This window comes from Pelobates fuscus, chromosome 2 (genome assembly GCF_036172605.1).
Source record: "Pelobates fuscus isolate aPelFus1 chromosome 2, aPelFus1.pri, whole genome shotgun sequence".
Taxonomy (NCBI): Eukaryota; Metazoa; Chordata; class Amphibia; order Anura; family Pelobatidae; genus Pelobates; species Pelobates fuscus.
Window position 1 is genome coordinate 87,315,378 of NC_086318.1, and position 21,468 is coordinate 87,336,845.

Here is a 21,468-nt window from a genome sequence, read left to right on the forward strand (position 1 = left end):
TCCGAAGTGAAATCTTATCTTATCTCTTTATATTGGCCAGAAAGAACGCAGCAGAACAATTACCAAAAATATTCTTCAACCTTCTTCTTTATTCTTCAATGTTTTTCAGGACCAAAGACTTGGAATCTTTGCGAGTGGCAAAAACAATCCTCCATCTGGAATCCACATGATTTCATATTTCCAGGTGATGAAAACAAAAGGGACAAATGTCCCAAACTATAAAGGATCTGAAGATCTAATGAGTACATTTTCCATCCTGCAGTGAAACACCTACCACTCTCAGGCCTCACTCAACTCAGTGAAAGACTGCATTTTCCATCCTGCAGTGAAATACCTACCACTCTCAGGCCTCACTCAACTCAGTGAAAGACTGCATTTTCCATCCTGCAGTGAAACACCTACCACTCTCAGGCCTCACTCAACTCAGTGAAAGACTGCATTTTTTCTCCCCACTTCCCACCCAACCTCCCCTTCTCCCGCCCACCCAGGGTCCCCCTAAATATATAGCATGCTCCTCCAGCTGTTTGAGATTCTCACCCAATTACCTCTTGATTCCCCTAACATCTTACCAATAGCTGCTTCTCTGTTAACTTGTTCAGCCATCACCTCCAAACTTCCCCTGCTACCTCTTGTCTCAAATCCCCACGGTGTCCTTTAGATTGTAAGCTCACGGGCCATCTAGCCAAGCACTTTGTATAAAAGAGCTCCAATGGCTAGATATCAGCTTACGGGCAGGGCTCTCTTACCTCTTGTATTTGTCTGTGTATATTGTACGTTTCTCCACTAATTGTACAGCGCTGCGGAATCTGTTGGCGCTTTATAAATAGCAATAATAAAATAAATAATAATACAGGCCTGGCATAGCATCAACAGAGTATATAGACAAAGTGCACCTATGGGTTGTTTACTTCAGGCAGTAATCAAAGTTAAATGATTTGTAACTAAGAATTACAGGAGAGTTTTAATTTGTTCATTTAATTTTGATTTGCCAAAATGGAAGAAAAGGGCTAGAATACCAAAAAAAAAATTTTTTATGAATGTGAATATCGTCAAATTAAAGTGGTCAGCCAGCACTTCATTAATAGGTTATTTTTCACTTCTGATCCAAAGTGCAGTAGTAGAGATTCATCACTAAAAAAGTTACTCTCCAAATACTTATGAACTTCACTTTAAATACATTGACTACTAGTGTCTAATATCCAGAAAAGTTTTTGCTGCATTATGCCCAAAAAGTCAGCGATTAGGTATTACTCCCAAGCCTAATTTTAAAATTAATTTTAAGCTCATAATTGTATGTTATTGTCTAGAAGAAAATAAAAATTTAAAAATGAATAACCAAGTGCAACATTTAGTTTAAAAAAAAAAAAACGGTATAAACTGTACAGCTTGAGTCTTGCAATTACCTTCTCCAAAGATTACAATTCTCATTTCTGCAGTACACAACTTATCTCAGCTGTGTTACGCTTTATTGCAAAATGATTAATGATAAACAACAATTATCTTCAGATAACACATAAGCGTATGCTTTTCTTTAGGGATATGAGAGGCCACAGAGGAACAATTATATTTCTTAACCTATCATTATTAATAATTTCTACACTATCACTTGAGGAATAATGTTGGATATGTATTTTAATATGAGTGGGAGAAATGTTAAACACTGGTTTTAAGTTAGGCTAACTCAATAGCTTAGCTTGGCAGAATATCTTCCCACTTCTGGCCCTGCCAGGCTCAAGAAACAATCACCGAGAGGTGTCCTGAAAAGTAAAATGACAAGTGGACTTCACATTTGCATATGTGTCAGGTACCGAATGTTTACATTGTAAGTTTCATTTTTCCAATGAACAAATTTGACGAACATTTAGGCATTATTTTGACACAAAAGGCAAAGAGTACAACAGATTTCAGCAGAACAGAATATAATTCATTATTTTTTTAAATGCTCCAATTTGTAAAAGTAGGGTCCATGTTAGTACTTTTGACTTTTTGTGAAATTCACAGGATTCTCTCAAAATGACATACCTCGTAAGATTCTTTCCTCATGGCAACGTAGAAAATCCCAGATCCTAACAGTGCCGTCATCTGAACAGGTGGCAAATTTATTGTCCGTTGGGGAGAAACTGTTACGTGGAGACAAGCATCATTGAAGAAGTCAGAGATACAAACAGCACTCTATTCAACCCCTATTTACATTACATGAAGATTTGGAGAGTCTTGAAAAGGCAGCTCCACACTATTTAGAAGCTCAAGCTAGAATTTTATACTCCAAGTCTATTACTCATTTAATCATGCCTAATGTGGGTGTTCTTCCATACTAGAAAACAGATAACAGACAAGCAAATAAAGTTCTATTTGATAACTTAGCATGATTAAAGGAAAACCAATTAAGATAAAGATAATTATTAACTTCGTGCGTATTATGGTTCACAATGATGTGGTTTGGTATCAGAGATCTAACTAAGCACACATTCAATTTAAAAATATAAGCAAACTGTGATATTATGTGTGGGAGAATTAAATGCTATAATTTCAGTTACATAAGTAAAACTGGCAGTCACTGCACTCTCCAATGACAATCCCCTTAAGAGTGTGGAAAAATGAAGTAGTTGCTATTAATTGGTGTCTAATGAAAAAAAAAATGCCAAAGCCTCTAGCAATATATGTCAACCTCACAAAATAGATCAGAATAGCAGGCTTAAAATGTGCTTCCTGCCCATCACTGTGGAACACCAATCATCTGTTTGTGGTGTGAAAGTGGCTTCCAGTGAAACAATGAGGACTGAAATGACAGAACCAGGATATTTGCATCTACTTCATCTGAGCATTGTGGCCATAACCAGTCACCAAGGACCACCAGCGATCCTAAATTTACAGTGATCACATTCTGTTCCATTGAAGAAAACAAAATATGTATTATGGATCAATAGTCTGAAAAAGCACTGGTCTTTGGCAGTGTTAGCCAAGTGGTGGCCATTATGACATATCAGCACAGTCTAAATTTATTTAGATACTGTCACTAATTTAATATGGTATGTGACACCATTTCTCTATTACAGGGGAAGGCAACCTCCAGCACTCCAGGTGTTGTGGACTTCATCTCCCTTGATGCTTTGAAAGCATCATGCTGTAAGAGAATTATGGGAGATGTAGTCCACAACAACTGGAGACACAAAGGTTGGCTTACTTATTATATTCATGCCTCTACATTTAAAAACTGGAGAATGCTGATCGAAGGCATATTTAGCAAATTAAGTAACTCACCAGGTGCTGAAACTGAATAATTAGGGTGTGGGATGATGGATAGCTAAAGTGACACATGTAAAATAGTCATGGTTTGCTGCATAAGACTACATTAACTAAAGGTAGCTGAAAACTAAATGTGAAGGTACTTGTAGAAATCGGTCTCTTTCAATGCTGACAAAGCAACAATTTCAGATTTTGGAATAGACTTCTAAAATGGGAAATCAAAATGATTTGCTGGTAGTTCTTTGAAGTGGTCCCGGTCCCAGTATTAAAATAAAATAACAGCAAAACAAATAATAAGCAAGTTATAAACAGCTACAAGATTCTTCAGGGAAAATGGTGTAGATACTAACAAAGAGACATTGGTGATGTTTCCAATTACACAATGAATATTCTTATTTCTCCTTTTAATAAGTTTAAGTTTTAATAACTTTATACACGGTTGTAAAAACAATTATGTTACATATAATTTGTGACTGAATCCAGTTTGAATAAAACAAATGACCATTGAATTAGTGATAAAAAAAAAAAAATGTATGTATGAGTACTCACAACACCCATGCTCAAATTTAATTTTGAACGTGATCCTTCAAAATGAATACCATCACGTGATTATGAAAAAGAAACTAGAACTCCCGAGGTTCCAACATAACACAGGAAATAAATAGCAGAAATAGACATTTAAAAAATCATAATTCATTGCCATCTTTTTCCCCCATTAGCATCTATCAGTCAATTAAAACCCTAAAACACTTTATTTCAGATCCATTCATGGCAACAAGTAATGAAAATAATACTTAAGGTGACCTAAAATGTAATTTTTTTCTGTTGATTTTTGTAGACCATAAAAACTTAATACCATTTTTCTTTTTTTGAAGATGGTTGAAGTCAAAGCTTTTGTTTTTGTCTGTTGAAGAATGGACTTTTTATTGCTCTCATGGGTTCAAACTGTAGAGACTTTAACATTCTAGAGTTGATGCCAAATGAAATGTTCTCTAGCCACGAAGAATGATTTTGACAGATGAGAACAACTTGTGGCTGCTTCAGAGCATGAAGTGGAACACACTCATATTAGTAACTTTCATAGACTGTCACCCCACCAATAATCCTAAACATAAAAAGGAAACAAACAGCTACTTAACCTGATCCATAATTTGGAAGACTCAATTCACATCGGTCTTGGAATACGCCAGTACAGAAGTCATCTAACAGACCAAAAGTCCAGAAACATTCCAGAAGCGCCTCTAGTCTGGTCTGGTAGACAGCCACTGTAGGTAGACTTAGTATTGCAATGTAAACATTGCAGTGTCTCTAAATTGCCTTTAGAGCAATATGGACATTGTACCCAGACCACTTCAATGAGCTGAAGTTGTCAGGGCACCTATAGTGTCCCTTTAAAAATGAAAAGAATGAAGTATCAAAAGATAGTTAAACCGTAACAGTTTATTAACCATGTTGACTTTTTATTGGGCAACACATATGATCCTTTCAAATAATGTAAAAGGGTTTTTCCCCCTTTAGAAAGAAGGGTGCAGATTTTCGACACGACTCCAGAAGGCATACTGCACAAAAAGAACTATTTTTATGTTCACATGAGGTGACTTTATTTTTACGACTCTTCTCTTATTTATCAATAAACCACTAAAAACTGTTTAAAACTCAAGGGAAGGCCAACGCCAGAGACTCAATGAGATGAAGCAGTTACAGTCTCTTTAGATTTGTGTTCACTTGACACACAAAACCCTGTCAGAGGGAGTGTTGTCAAAAAAGCCTGGAAGAACAAAAGAAAGGAAGGCAGAGACTAGGAGCTATAAGCAATAACACCTTTTCAAAGTGCATTGGGGATTACAGTGCTTAAAGGAACACTATAGTCACCTAAATTACTTTAGCTAAATAAAGCAGTTTTAGTGTATAGAGCATTCCCCTGCAATTTCACTGCTCAATTCACTATCATTTAGGAGTTAAATCACTTTGTTTCTGTTTATGCAGCCCTAGCCACACCTCCCCTGGCTATGATTGACAGAGCCTGCATGAAAAAAAAAACTGGTTTCACTTTCAAACAGATGTAATTTACCTTAAATAATTGTATCTCAATCTCTAAATTGAACTTTAATAACATACAGGAGGTTCTTGCAGGGTCTATTAAGCTATTAACATAGCAGGGGATAAGAAAATCTTAATTAAACAGAACTTGCAATAAAGAAAGCCTAAATAGGGCTCTCTTTACAGGAAGTGTTTATGGAAGGCTGTGCAAGTCACATGCAGGGAGGTGTGACTAGGGTTCATAAACAAAGGGATTTAACTCCTAAATGGCAGAGGATTGAGCAGTGAGGCTGCAGGGGCATGTTCTATACACCAAAACTGCTTAATTAAGCTAAAGTTGTTCAGGTGACTATAGTGTCCCTTTAAAGTATCCCAACGGGGCTCTGAGTGTTGTGTCTCTGCACACATCAAATATTAGTAATCTCAGTATTCTCATAAAAAAGTCAGATAAAACAAAATACACATTTAATGTGGAAATATGTAATTGATGTAAAATGTGTCATTGGTTCACCAGCAGACAATTGGTAGAGAGCCTGGGCTGCCCGTACTATTATTACAGACAACATACTCCCAGATCCAATGTATGTGCACATGTTGAAAAACCAAAATGGGCAACATTTACCAGCCTTCAAAAACAAAGGCAAAACGTTTTTTTTCATTACAGTGAGAATTGCCTGGAAACCAAATTTGAGGTAAAAAGTGGAAAGTTTCTGCAAATTCTCATACCACTTCATCTCATTTAAGTTAGTTAGTCTGGGCACAATATATCTGTGCCACTTAGTCCTGCAATGTAAATCATTGCAATTTTTGAAAAACTGCAATAATTACCTTGCAGGACTAAGACAGCCACTAGAGGCACTTCCTGGATGCTAGCATACTCTGAGCCCCCTAAATGACACTAGACATCCTCACGATCTGCATGAGGACATCCAGCGTCAGCGAAAACCCCATAGGGTGGGGTGACCAAAGGGTATTATAGTGTTTGGAATACAGATCTGTATTCCTAACACTTTAGAATCCCTTTAAGAATTTCATGACTGACTATGCAATTATGGAGTGCAGAGCTTTAATGCATGTTGACAGCATAGACCGTGATGAAGCAAAAGGTACCAGCTGGGTGCCCTCCGTCACCTGGGGCCACAGTTAGTTGCCCCAGACCAACGATCAGCATTGTGCAGTGCTCTAAGTCAGCTCTGTACATAACCCTTTAGATGAATTTGCATACAGTTCTAATTTTAAATGTTCCCAGTGTCAAGGACAATCTCAAGGTCTGAAAATACTCTGATCAGGTTTCACTGCTTGCGCTCTCCTAAGGGATTCCCATTCCTTGAGCTCCAACATGAAAGGGATATCTCCCGCACATGCTTCAACCATAGAGTATAGAGTACTCACAGAGTCCATATACAGTGTCAGGCATGAAATCCCTCTGCTAAAGTCAGTACTGGCGTCAGCAAAGTGAATCCCTCTTAGGTGAGATTAGGGGAGGTTTTAAAGGACCACTAAAGGCACCCAGACCACTTCAGCTCAATTAAGTGGTCTGGGTGCCAGGTCCAGCTAGGATTAACACTTTTTGCAGTAAAAATAGCAGTTTCAAAGAAACTGCTATGTTTACCTATGGGTTAATCTAGCCTCTAGTCGCTGTCTCATTGACAGCCGCTAGAGGCGCTTCTCACTGATTTTCACAGTGAGAAGACGCCAGCGTCCATAGGAAAGCATTGATAATGCTTTCCTATGAGACTGGCTGAATGCGCACGCGGCTTTTGCCGCGCATGCGCATTCAGCCAATGAAGGAAGAAGAGGGAGGAGAGTCCCAGCGCCGAGGGAGCCCAGTGCTGGAAAAAAGGTAAGGGATTAAGCCCTTCCTCCCCACGGTAGTGGGACCCTGAGGGTGGGGGCACCTATAGTGTCCCTTTAAAAATGAAAAGAACGAAGTATCAAAAGATAGTTAAACCGTAACAGTTTATTAACCATGTTGACTTTTTATTGGGCAACACATATTATCCTTTCAAATAATGTAAAAGGTTTTTCCCCCTTTAGAAAGAAGGGTGCAGATTTTCGACACTATAAACGAGTATGTTTTCCTGGCACTATAGTGGTCCTTTAAGTGCTGATTACAACTCAGATTATAGGCTGCATTAAAGTTTGGTTTTGGGCAAAGGTATATATGTGGTGTTTGCAGTAGTGGGATGTGCGTGGTCTGTAAAATTTCCCAAAATATAACACTTAAAAAGAAACATATCTTGACCTAAGTTTGGGATAAAAAGTTTAAACAAAGTGTCACAATGCTCTTCATTACAAACAAAAAAAGAGTCACAATGCTCTTCGTTACATAGCATAGGAGAGGTACTTTCTACAAATGTACTATTGTGTAATGGTTTGAATTCTCTGGCTACTCTAAAAGTTGTAATCTCAGAATGCTAAATTTTGCAACGTTTATGCTTTGTAATTCATTTGGTAAAGAATTTCTTCAAGATTAACATATCCTGGACATATTCACAATTCGGTAATCTATTTTGAGTTTGTTTTCTTTAGTTGCACTTGTGTGTAGAAATTATTAAATGTAAAACAGAGATCCAAAAATTTGTTTTTTTAAACCTCTTAAGGACCAAGGTTTTTTTGAGATGCAATGCATTTGTGACCAAGGCCTTTTTAGCACTTATGCCATGTATTACTACTACCACACTTTCTGCTAAAGTGTACCCATCTATATGTCAGGTGTCCACAAACCGTGGCACGTGTATAATCAAGTTCTCCCAGGGACACATGTATATTAAAAAAAAAAAAAAAATGGAAATGGAATCTAGCGCTGCAGCTGCACCTAGTCTTTAGGGCTGCCCGATAGACATGTGTCATGAGGTGTCCGGTTGTGTGCTGCCCCTTCTAACCACCTGGGATGCTGGGAGGAAGGGAGAGCCCCTAACTCCCAACAGCTCCAGCCAGTAAAAGTCACTGTCCTGCACCCAGAATCTAGGAAACTGGAGTGTGGCTAAAATTGTGACCTGGATGTGTGTTTTGGGTGCCTATATCTGTATGTAGTGTTTGCATCTGTCATTGTATCTGAGTCAGTAGGTGTATCAGTGTGACTATATGTGCGGCAGCATTTGCATCTGTGTGTGCATGTATCTACATGTGTGGCATTGTTTGCATTTGCGTATCTGTACATTTGTATGTCAGTGCATCTGAAAGTCTCTGGTTGTATCAGTTGTGTCTTTGTGATTTTGTGTGTGTATCTGAATGTATGTCCGTTACTGTATGTGTGTTTCAGGGTTTGTACCTGTGTGCATGCCAGTATCTGTGTGCGTGTCAGTGTTTGTATCTGCATGTGTCATTGGTTTTGTGTGTGAGTGTTTGTATGTGTATATATCTGCATGCGTGTCAGTGTTTACATCTGTGTACCTGGGTATCTGTATGCATGTCAGTGTTTGTATCCGTGTGCGAGTCAGTGTTTGTATCGGTGTGGCTGCGAATCTGCATGTGTCATTGGTTTTGTGTGTGTGTGAGTTTGTATGTGTATATATCCGCATGCGCGTGAGTGTTTGTATCTGTGTGCACGTGAGTGTATCTGTGTGCCTGGGTATCTGTATGCGCTTGAGTGCATCTGTGTGCCTGGGTATCTGTATGCGCGTGGGTGTTTGTGTGCCTGCGTATCTGCATGTGTGTGAGCGTTTGTATGTGTATATATCTGCATGCGTGTCAGTATATGTGTGCATGTCAGGGTTTGTATCTGTGTGCTTGCGCGTGGTTGTATCTGTATGTTTTAGGTGCTGATTACAACTCAGATTAGATGTTGGATTATAGGCTGTATTAAAGTTTAGTTTTGGGCAAAGGTATATATGTGGTGTTTGCAGTAGTGGGATATGCGTGGTCTGTAAATTTCCCCAAAATAGAACACTTAAAAAGAAACATTTTGACCTAAGTTTGGGATAAAAAGTTTAAACAAAAAGTGTCAAAATGCTCTTCGTTACAAACGAAAAAACGTGTCACAATGCTCTTTGTTACATAGCCTAGCAGAGGTACTTTCTACAAATTTACTATTGTGTAATGGTTTGGATTGTCTGGCATGTGTAGCAGTGTGTGCGCGTATCTGCGTTTTTTTTTTTATCTGTAGATCTGTATGGGTGTCAGTGCATCTGAATGTGTTTGAATCTGTGGCTCTGTGATTTTGTGTATGTCCGTATCCGTGTGTGTTAGTGTTTGTACCTGTGTGCGTGTGTACCTGCATGTGTCTAATTGGTTTTATTTGTGTGTGTGTGTTTTGCAGGCTTTGTATCTGCACGTGTCAGTGTTTGTATCCGTACGAGTATCTGTACGCGTATCTGCGCATGTGTCAGTGTTTTTTTTTTTTTTTATCTGCAGATCTGTATGGGTGTCAGTGCATCTAAATGTGTTTGATTCTGTGGGTCTGTGATTTTGTGTATGTCCGTACCTGTGTGCGTGTGTATCTGCATGTGTCTAATTGGTTTTATTTGTGTGTGTGTGTGTGGCAGGGATTGTATCTGCACGTGTTAGTGTTTGTATCCGTACGAGTATCTGCACGTGTCAGTGTTTTTATTTATCTGTACATCTGTATGGGTGTCAGTGCATCTGAATGTGTTTGATTCTGTGGGTCTGATTTTGTGTATGTCCGTATCCACTTGTGTCAGTGTTTGTACCTGTGTATCTGCATTAAAGTCATTGGTTTAATTTGTGTGTGTGTGTGGCAGTGTTTGTATCTGTACGCGTATCTGCACGTGTCAGTGTGTGTGTCTGTATGCGTATCTGCACGTGTCAGTGTTTTTTTTATCTGTACATCTATATGGGAGTCAGTGCATCTGAATGTGTTTAAATCTGTGGGTCTGTGATTTTGTGTATGTCCGTATCCGCGTGTGTCAGTGTTTGTACCTGTGTATCTGCATGTGTCTCATTTGTGTGTGTGTGTGTGTGTGTGTGTGTGTGTGTGTGTATCTGTACATGTGTCAGTGTTCTTTTTTTTAATCTGTACATCTGTATGGGTTTAAATCTGTGGGTCTGTGATTTTGTGTATGTCCGTATCTGCACATGTGTCAGTGTTTGTACCTGTGTATCTGCATGTGTCTCATTGGTTTTATTTGTGTGTGTGTGGGCAGGGTTTGTATCTGCACGTGTCAGTGTTTGCATCTGTACGCGTATCTGCACATGGATCAGTGTTTGTATCTGTACATCTGTAAGTGTCAATGTTTGTTTCTGTGGGCCTGTGATTTTGTGTATGCCCGCATCCAGGTGTCAGTGTTTCTACCTGTGTGTCCGGGTCGGAGCATCTGCGCCAGTCTGTATCTGTATGTGTGTCAGTGTTTGTATCGGTGTCTTTGTGAGTGTCCACTTCTGTATGTGTGTCCGTGTATCATATAGGTGTATCTTAATTTTATCACATGACAGGAGGCTTCGTATTTTGCATAACTTTCTTTACTTTATGCCTCCAGCAGCACAAGTCAATCAGAAAACTTTAAACCAATCAGTAACAGGCATCACATCCATATATAAAGCCCTGACAGTCACATGATTCCCTCTTTCTTTGCTGCTTCCAGCCAAGGCACAGGTCAGAGTATTAAGCTCTCAACTGTTTTTCTATATATAATGCATATTGATCTTGTGGTCCCTTTAACTTGTTTTGGTATTGTACCTTTTCTTTTCTTCCCCCTGTCTGGGGCCTCCCTTTTCATCTGCCTCCTTTATTTCCCCTGCTAAATCCATCCTTCTCCCTGGACTGTTAGGTGGGTTTTTTTCCCACTGTGTTTCCCCTGCTGGGATCTGTTACTGTCTGCTTGCTTGCCTGTTTGTCCCTCGCGATTCGCGGCATTTTACCGCGATCGCGCGGGACCACCAGGCTCCTCTAAGGGTCCCAGGGTACCGAGGGGTGGGTAGGGGGGCGCGAGGGGGTGCAGACCGAGTCCGTCGGACCGCAATTGTGGGCCGCGGTCGCGGACTGCGCGGCAAATTTGCGCGCGAACGGCGGCCATATTTCTCCACACCAAGTGCAAGTAAAGAAAACTAACTCAAAATGGATTTACTAAAATTGTCCTGATTGTTAAAAGGCCCAATATGTATAGGATTTTTTAGAAATTTTAAAACAAATACTGCAAGGAGTGAATTACAGTTTTAAATCTAAAACTTTTCCAAAATTTTAAGTTGTCACAGAATATAAATTTAAAAAACCAAAACAATTTGTGAAGTTTTTTCTTTTCACTCCTTGTGGACTCAATCTTAAATATATAATGAGTAATTAGTGTTGAGTGGTCAGCTAACACACTCAGTCAGTCAGTCACGTTCCCATTCACAAAACTGGTTTGGAAAGTTACATACCTTTTCCAAGCCATTTTTGTAAATGCAGAGTCCATTGAAAAATGACAAATATGTAGGGGTGCACTTAAACAGAAAGGGTGAAAGTGCAGTATAAGGAACGGGTGACAAAAACGCCAAAAAGACTTCGATCACAAATGTGTGCCATCTCAAAATAGCCTTTGTCCTTAAGGCGTTAATTTATCTCTATTGTATTTAGTACACTGAAGTACATTGTGTTGGCATAAGGAATGAGCATCATGATCATTATGAAGGCACAAGTACCCTGGTCCATTCCCTGGTAATGAGGAAAACCGTTTAGCAAAATTTGCCCTCTTACCAGAGCTGTAGATGTCGAATTCTGAAAGTGCCAGACATTTATTGGCTAACCAATCTCAACAATTCTGAGAAAGGAAAGTTACACAGAACTGAAATCTGTCAGGCCACAATTAGGCCCCCTATGACAATGCCGAAGGTGGAGTTACACTTCTGTCAGCAGAGGGGTTAATCTCTGTATGAGCAGCATTCTGTAGCAAAAGCCTGCATATGCAGGTTCAAAGAACCATGACCACTTAAAATCACTGAAGTGGTTGTGGTGCCTAGAGTAACATCTTAAATAGGGAACAAAATGAGGAATTTAGATCTGATAACAGGGCAACAGACGTATATAGTTGTCTATAATCCTGGTGACAGCCTAGTCTGGAAGCTAACTCACCAGTAAAGAAAACAAAAAAGAAATATATAAAGTTTTTAGACAATGTGATAAAATTACATTGTCCTACATTTTTTAGCAATCTTGGGGAAACCTCCCCCCTCCCCCCCCAAAAAAACCAAAAAAAACCCACACAATGGCATTGTTTTTAACGCAGGGCTAAACACACCTGCAGTGTCTTGCTGACAGCCACTAGGGGCAAATCCGCTGCATAGACAAAGGTTGATCCATTCATTGACATTCAACGTTTTCAAGCACTGCACGAGGACATTGAAAGTCACTGAATGCAGTTCAAAGAGACGCACAGGATTTAATGCTTCCATATGAGAAGCATTTGATTGGACCTGATCTGCAAATCATTCCCAATGCTTTTCTGTGAGGAAAAAGCGATGCCTCTATGATGTCGTGGGAGAAGGAGTGAGCAGCAGCACAGAATGAGTCTTGGCACTGGACAGTTTACAATCAGGGACCCTAAAACTAAAGAGGCTCTAGCGTTAGAAATACATCTGAATTCCTAATGCCGTAATGTTTCTTTCAGTCAAGTATTTCAATCATAATCGGTGCACACGGTTCTTTAGTCATAGGAAATAAATATTTTTAAATATAGGAAACACTGTAGAGATAAATACAGTACCCTAAAGTTGATGTGCCAAAACTAAATCACTATAGTACAATCATTTTATATGAATAACATTTTTGTGTGCTTTACTTTACAATACTTTACAGTGAACCAGTTATGCACAACTTGTGTTGGTGACTAGGACATAAACTAGAAGAAATATAATTTGTCTATACATTGTGGAACTAAAAACAACACTATGTGTAGAAGTTAGGAGATATACTTGCATAGGTTCTCCTTTCACAATGGAAAAGTGGAAGCTGCGTACATTCACCAAATTCTCAAATGATATATATGACATTTCACAGTTCTTAGAAGGTATTTCAAAGTGAATTCAGCCTTAAATTTGAAATTCACTTTGAATTCCTGACTATATTCACTATAGTAAATAACTTTGTCAGTGTCAAAATGCATATTTAAAAAAGTTGGATGTTCATTAGTCAGAAAACCAAGTAGAGCAATGCAGTCTTCATAATGGCGCTGTTGACACAGTAAGTTTACGGTGACATAAATCAATAGATAGGATGGTGGTTTGGAAGAGTGCCCTACAATTGTCACAGCAAATTTAGAGCATTTTTGTTGAAATACGGTTAAAATATGAAATAGAAAACATACCTAAAATATGCTATTTGGTTAAAGGAAAGCATATTTTTATGCCTTCATGATTATCGGATTGGTTTAATTTTAGAGAGCCGAACTAAGAGGGCAACAATTTCAGATTATATCAATAACCTTTGACAGAGCACAATTTAGCATTTTGTTTTTTATAAAACTTCCGGGCTAATTTTAGTTTCATTGGAAATAACCAATTTTTATGAAGTGTTTTTTTTTACCCCCACTCGTTGTGGTCTTAAAACATTAACAATTATAATCTTAACCAATATTGAGTAATTAGTGTTATGAGTAAAAAATGATGATTTTTTTTTTTTTTTTTTTTTTAAGAGGTATTATTTAGAACATGTTTTAACTATTGCAGAAGCTAACAAAGTTTGAAATCCTAAAACGGAGTTTGGCTTTATAGCTTTGATGATCAAACTCTGATATGTCCCAGAGATCATGATTAAAAGTGGGCGAATCACCGCTCAGCGTAAAGTTAGTCATACGTATTAATACCCAATAAGCCGAATAAAAGAATGGAACTAAGCGAATTGGTTCAAACACAAAAGTTGTTGAAGTTTAAATTTGTAATGGTCAAGACGTTATGTTCTTCTATAACAAAATAAAACATGATGTCTGAATTCACAGTGCATCACAGGACTATAAGCTATAAAAACCCTAGGAAATCACCTTTAACTAGTTATAGGACATGATGATCTTTGTAGCCCATAATCACTGTCTTGGGTACTTCCAAATCTCTCCAGAAGATGCAGAGCCGCAAGAGATATTCGGGATAATCTTATTTAAGAAATGGGGGCAATGAAAAAAAAACAAAAAAACAAAAACAAGCTTCTAGAGATATACATGTTCAATTCTGAAAAGTGGTGCAAAGATGTAAAAGGAAGGAAGTGTGTCAACAATGAAATGTCCTCTTTTCCCCCATTGCAACTGCCCTCCTTTTAGAATTTTAGACCACTTTTCAGAGCACAACACCTTTTTATACATAACCCTCTGTAGTTCTTGAACAGATATTAGAAATGTTTCTCAAGGTTTCATTTTCTTCACGTATGCTTGGTTATCATGAGGGATGCTTCAGTTGACATTTATTTAATTAGAAGTTATACTAGCAATAAATAACTTTTGAACAGAACCACCGCATTCCTGCACAGTTTTCCCACTGTTTAGCAAAATAATGTACATAGGTTCTTCACGTGTATATATTATTCTAATTAGAAAACAGACATATCAATTCATACAGACGCAATAGAATCTCCTCCTACCCTTTCTGTTAATTTGCCAAGTGACAGCAAACTCAATGTGTGTTTGCCAGCATTGGCATTTGGTGGCCTTTGATGTTACACTTCGTGTTGGCGTACAGGGTAGCAATCAATCCTGGCGGCCAGAGTAAACATGACATGTATGGTGCTAGATGCGGCGATAACGGTCATCAGATCAAATATCGCAGCCAACTCAATTATTAACGCACATCAAGCACACAGTGGCAATTCGTATGTTGCAGACAGGTAGTGAGAAACGCACTTACAATGTGGATCCCTATGAGCCCACAACCCAGTCCCCACTGGTGGTATAGCAAGGGGAGAGATTACTTTTCCTTTCAAGCCATGCCAATTCTTGCCAGCAATAGGCAACTATGAGAAGCTGGAGCAGTCAGCTGACACTCTCAGCCACCCACTGCTGCTAAGGCTAACTCTTCCTCATGCTCCCCAAGCAGCACAGATGGGATGGGCAGCTGGGGTTTCTCATTTAGCATTAAAAACTTTAACACTCAACAGAAGGAGAGTGTCAATCAGGTGACGCTGTTACAGTGTCTTTAATTGGGAATTAAGGCTGAGAACGTATAAGTAGCCAATATTCATGTAAAAAAATTTTTTTAGAATGATATGTCCAATATGGAAATGTAGCTGAACAGAGATATGGGTAGAGAAGAAAAAAATGTTATGGGGGCTAGTGTTAACAGCAGAATGTAAACTGTTAAATATATTGAAATACATAAGAAGGGCATCGGAGCAGATGAAAAATGAGAATTGAAATGGAGGGAGAGCTCCAACAGAGAATGAAATAATAGAGAGGATGACATGACAAGAAACATTATTTGAGGGGATTTAAAATAAAATGTTTAAATAAAAAAAGTAGAGAGAACAAGGAGCATACGTTAGGAAAGGGGGCAATGAAAGACCAAGGAGTATAAATAAGGATAGGTGGAATAGAAATGGAGTTTGAGTACTTTTAAATGTTTCTTATTCCTGCGATCATATGACCTATTGGACCCTTAGACATTTTCCATCACTGACCTAGTCTGTACATTTAGACTAATAAATTCAAACACGGAAGGTGGAAGGCAGGAGTCGAGGGATCAGAGACAAAAGATGAAGAAAAAGAGTATATGAGTAAAAGTCAGTTAGCAGATTAAATGGGTAAAACGTCTTTGAAATCTAATGGTAGCCAATAGTGTCCCATCATATCTGTTTGAGTCTTTTTAGGTCTAAATATATTATATGTATGGTAAATAATTTTAATGCAATTTTTGAACAAAGATCAAGCTAAAGTGCTTTAGGAGTTAACCATGTCCTTCTTACTTTAATGTACCAGTTTAAAGAGAAATCTTAAATCCTTCAAGTTGTCAAACACCCACGAAAAGGCTCTTCCTGATTGATTTGAGCTGTGGGACAAAGCAGGAAGCAATGTGTTTCTATGAGAAGCATTGCCGGTGCAGTACAGTGATTGAGGCACGTGCTCTACCTGTCAACGCTTCTATGAGAAACATCACACTGGCTTGGAGATCAGTACTGTGATTCCAACACCATCAGCAAATGTGTTTAGAATGTCAGTGTGTTCTTTTACATCTTAAATCACAGTTCCCATCATTCAAGTATCTTGCAAAATGGTCTCAAGATCAAGGTTGTATTGTGCAAAATAAAGAATACCCATGGGTATTGAACATAATATGGTGTTTAAGAAGTGAAAAAGTGCATCTTTATAAAAAAAATAAAACGAGGAGTGCCAATTGAAAAGTAACTTAAGCACTGTGTTGGACACAACCAGCAAGATGGGGAAAAAGAAGTAGAAAGGCCTAAAATAGTCCAACAATGTGAATATATTTGCTGCTCTTGGTCTCTGAATAATACCACCTATTGTACATATTGTGTACTGTGTGCATCGTATGGTTTAAGTTAGAATGCCGAGTATCATCATGAATATATTGTATTTTATATTAAAGGGCACTGATGGATTTTTTCACTACCTTCAATGATACCACACAATATAGAAAGTGACAAAGTAGGTGGACATTGAAAGTTGTCCATCATGGAAACTGTCCATCCGACAGTCTATTGTAAGAAGCGCAGGTGGGGCAAGAAGAGCTATAAAGGTGTGACTTTTACAAGTATCAAAATGTGTCTCTTCACAGAAATCTTTCTTTAAGTGTATATGCAACTAACAATCACAACCTGCACACTTACGAGTCAATCTATAGCTTGCAATCTATATCTACCATTCACAAGCCACCTCTCTCAACCTCGACACCTCCCAATTATAATCCACCACTCAAACTCTATACTGATCAGTCACAAGCCACCTCTCGCAAGCTCTCTACCTGCACTCTCACCTGTTACAATACACAGCTCACAACCTCTACACCTGTTAGTCACAAGACACCTCTCAACATACGTAATCGTACTTATCATAAGCCACCTACTGCATGCTATACGGCCTACTGACAATCACTGATTATATCTAGCCACGAGTGCTAATGTGCTGTATGCTGAATTATCATGGACAGTCACCATGCACTTCCTACTGACCCTTATTGGAACACATCAACCCCAGAAGGACTTTTGCTATATTATATAATGACCAATGTCAACATGCTTTAAAACGAGAGTATCTCTGATAACAGCAACCGCTTAAGCTCACATTTCATAACTCCCTACACACACAAATTCATATTTCATGCAAGCAAACACACATTTTTCATCTCCTAGGAATGAGAAAATTACATGCGCTCTGCTCAACCAAATTATACCATGTGAAAACATTTTTCTTAGATTCACATTTTCCATTCAGAAACCTTTTAATTGATACGCACCTGCAACCTCTATATTACTGAACTTACAGCAAACTATCTCTCATGCATGTAACGAGGCAGCTGTAGCACTGCTCTAGAAGATAGATAAAACTTATAATTTATTGGTCATGGCTTTTCTTGTACTGCATCCCTCTTTGCATTATGCTTTTAGTTTTATTACAGTAATGTTTAAAGGGACACTATAGTAACCAAAAACAACTTTAGCCTAATGAAGCAGTTTTGCAGTATAGATCATGTCACTGTAGTTTCACTGCTCAATTATTTGCCATTTCAGGAGTTAAATCACTTTGTTTATGCATCCTAGTCACACCTCCCTGGATGTGACTTATACAGCCTTCCTAAACACTTCCTGTAAAGAGTCAGCTAATGTGTATACTTCCTTTATTGCAAATTTAATTTAATTTAAAATGTCTAATCCCCTGCTTTGTTAATAGCTTGCTAGACCCTGCAGGGGACTCCTGCATGTGAAAAAAAGTTCAATTTAAATGGCAGGAGATTAAAAACTTTTAACCCCTTAAAGGGACACTATAGTCACCTGAACAACTTTAGCTTAATGAAGCAGTTTTGGTGTATAGAACATGCCCCTGCAGCCTCACTGCTCAATCCTCTGCCATTTAGGAGTTAAATCCCTTTGTTTATGAACCCTAGTCACACCTCCCTGCATGTGACTTGCACAGCCTTCCATAAACACTTCATGTAAAGAGAGCCCTATTTAGGCTCTCTTTATTGCAAGTTCTTATCCCCTGCTATGTTAATAGCTTGCTAGACCCTGCAAGAGCCTCCTGTATGTGATTAAATTTCAATTTAGAGATTGAGATAAAATTTAAGGTAAATTACATCTGTTTGAAAGTGAAACCAGTTTTTTTTTCATGCAGGCTCTGTCAATCATAGCCAGGGGAGGTGTGGCTAGGGCTGCATAAACAGAAACAAAGTGATTTAACTCCTAAATGGCAGTGAATTGAGCAGTGAAATTGCAGGGGAATGATCTATAGACTAAAACTGCTTTATTTAGCTAAAGTCATTTAGGTGACTATAGTGTTCCTTTAAGGACCAACCTTCTGGAATAAAAGGGAATCATGACATGTCACACATACCATGTGTCCTTAAGGGGTTAAAGTAAGTAACATGTAGTTGAAAGGGAAAAAAAATTTCATGCAGGCTGTGTGAATCACACAGGGGAGGTGTAACAGACTGCATGGACAGAAACAAAAGTGATTTAACTCTTAAACGGCAGATAATTGAGCAGACAAACTTCAGAGGGATGATCTATACATTAAAACTGCTTTATTAAGCTAAAGTTGCTTTTGGTGAGTATAGTGTTCCTTTAAAGTAGCAGTTTTGCTGTATAAATCATGTCCCTGCAGTCTCACTGCTCAGTTCTCTGCCATTTAGTAGTTAAATGACTGTTTATGCAGCCCAAGTCACACCTCCCTGCATGTGATTTACACAGCCTTTAATTAAAATATTGTATCCCCTGCAATGTTAATAGCTTGCTAGCCCCTAAAAAAGCCTCCTGTGTATGATTAAAATTAAATTTAGAGAGGAGATAAAAACTTTTGAAGTAACATCTGAGAGTCACAGCCAGGGGAGGTGTGGGTAGGGCCACAAACAGAAAGAAAAGTGAGTTAACACCCAGAGAATTGAGCAGTGAAACTGCAAGGGCATGATCTATACACCAGAATGGCTTTATTAAGCCAACGTTGTTTTGGTACCTATAGCGTCCAACATTTTTATTACAATTCCTCCACTTTCAGTTACTCAAACTATCAGGCTCTAGTCAACTCCTTTCCTACTCATAGCTTCCAATTACCAGCAATTTCAACAGTTTATTCTCTAAATCCTACATTTTGACAGCTGAAGTAGATATCCTTAACTTGGTGCAACTAAAACGCAATCTTGAGGCACTGCTGAAAGCACAGTGAATTTATAATTCATCATATAGAGTTATGTACTTTCTGCACACAGGAAAACTAGTAATGAAATGTATGCTCACACTGGTGTTCCATAAGAGACCAGTTATCCAAATAAAGTAATTAGGAGAAACAGATCACTCAAAAGTAGCAAAACAAACAGATGTGTACAGCAGAATGGAAATATGAAACATAAAATGTTTTGGCATAATGTACTAATCATTAATAAAGCCACTTAGCCAAAATGTAGGATTTTACGAGTCCATTCTGCAATAAAATTCTGTTTGCTATGTTACTACTATGATGCTGGTCAACTTTTTCTCCTATTCACTATTTACCAAGCAGACTAAGGTTTTTCAAAAGATTTTAATTGGCGCTGAAGTTTTGATATTAACCTAGGGAAGATTCACTTTAAAGGAACACCTAAGTGCTAAGAATACAAACATGTATAAGTGACCGGTCCTTTTTAGAATGGAGTTTAACTTACACTCGTTCTCTTTCATTGTGCTGATCTTACCACGGCTGGGATCAATTTTTATGATCTCGGCCAATCCAATGCTTTCCTATAGGAAAGCATTGGAAGGCTATTGAGCATGCGCAACAAAACACCACACTGCGCCAATCAGCACCTCCTCATAGAGATGCTTCTCTATAGGGAGCACCCATCGTAACTATGCAGAACGTGGAGACACAGAAGGCAGCACTGAAATAGGAAGCACCTTTAGAGGCCGTCTGAGTGACTGTACTTAGAGGTGCTACTAAGCAACAATATAACACTAGATTCTGTCTAGCAATGTAAACACGGTCTTTTCTCTAAAAAGGCAGTGTTTGCATTGCTGAGCATGAAGGGACATGCTATAGACACCAGAACCACTACATTAGGCTGAAGTGGTTCTACAGACTATAGTGTCCCTTTAATTAGAGGCAAGTTTGCATCAATATGAGATATGCGGTGAGCTATTTTTGTAGAGATTAGGGTTTGCAACCAGTTTTAAAAAAACAAAAGAGCACTTCCGCATGGACAATCTAAGTGCATTTGATAGGTTTTGGGCTCATATAAACGCGTTTTTTTTATGTTTTGCAGCTTTTCACAAGCAACTTCATTATTAGACACTCTGAGAATATACTAAACCCATTCAATGAAAGAGCCAAGTTGCTGACAGAGTGCCTAACAGCCAAACAAAGTCTTCTGATGATTGGTCCCCTTTCCCCCCTTGCATGTCTTTAACATAACATACAGATAAGAGGTCATTGTTAGTGGCAGAGTCGGGTCAGCAGCTCAGCTAAACCGTTTAACTTCCAATCAGCAGATTACTTGCAAAAAGGCGATCTATGCTAAAGTAAAAAGATCTGAACATGGGGAAAAAAAACAAAAAGGTAGCATAAATAGGAGGACAAAACCGATTAAATGACCTTAAAGGTTGGCATGACCTATACACCAAAACTGCTTCATTAAGCTGGTTATTTTGGGGACTATAGTGTCCTTTTTAGTTGTTATAGCACCAAGGATGATCCTTTAAGTCTAATATCAGGATTACATTTTTTTTTTCTTTTTTCATATTCTCTTTTATTTACAATTTTCCTTTGTGGGCTCAAAGAGTCAACTTGAGAGTTTTTGTGAATAAACCCCCAATATACTCACACAGGCCAGCATATAACCCTTCAATGTTTTGAAAGTCCACTAATCCTCTGCTAGAACACCACACTACCTAGGCAATTATTATTGTAGATTCATAACAACCTTGCTACACAAAAAACTATTAAGCTCCAGATTTAGCAACAGAAACCTCTTCCATTCTGTCCAAAGTTCTCATTCTGCATAACAGAATTTCTCATTCCATGATCTAAAAGCTAAAGCCCAACCTTTTGTGCCAATATTGTCAATACTGGTCTCTCCAGTATCCATCTCCCCATTCACACACTCCACTCAACAACTGCCATGTCC

General features: G+C 38.4%; 1 protein-coding gene across 2 annotated transcripts in view; it reads right to left on the reverse strand.

Moving 5' to 3' along the window:
- Nucleotides 1-21,468, reverse strand: part of WDR33 (WD repeat domain 33) — a 61,273-nt gene that overhangs the window by 22,009 nt on the left and 17,796 nt on the right. For both annotated transcript variants that reach the window (XM_063442442.1, XM_063442441.1), the window contains exon 7: nt 2,023-2,120. In XM_063442442.1, coding sequence (XP_063298512.1) covers nt 2,023-2,120 — 98 coding nt within the window. The remainder of the gene's footprint in view (nt 1-2,022; nt 2,121-21,468) is intronic.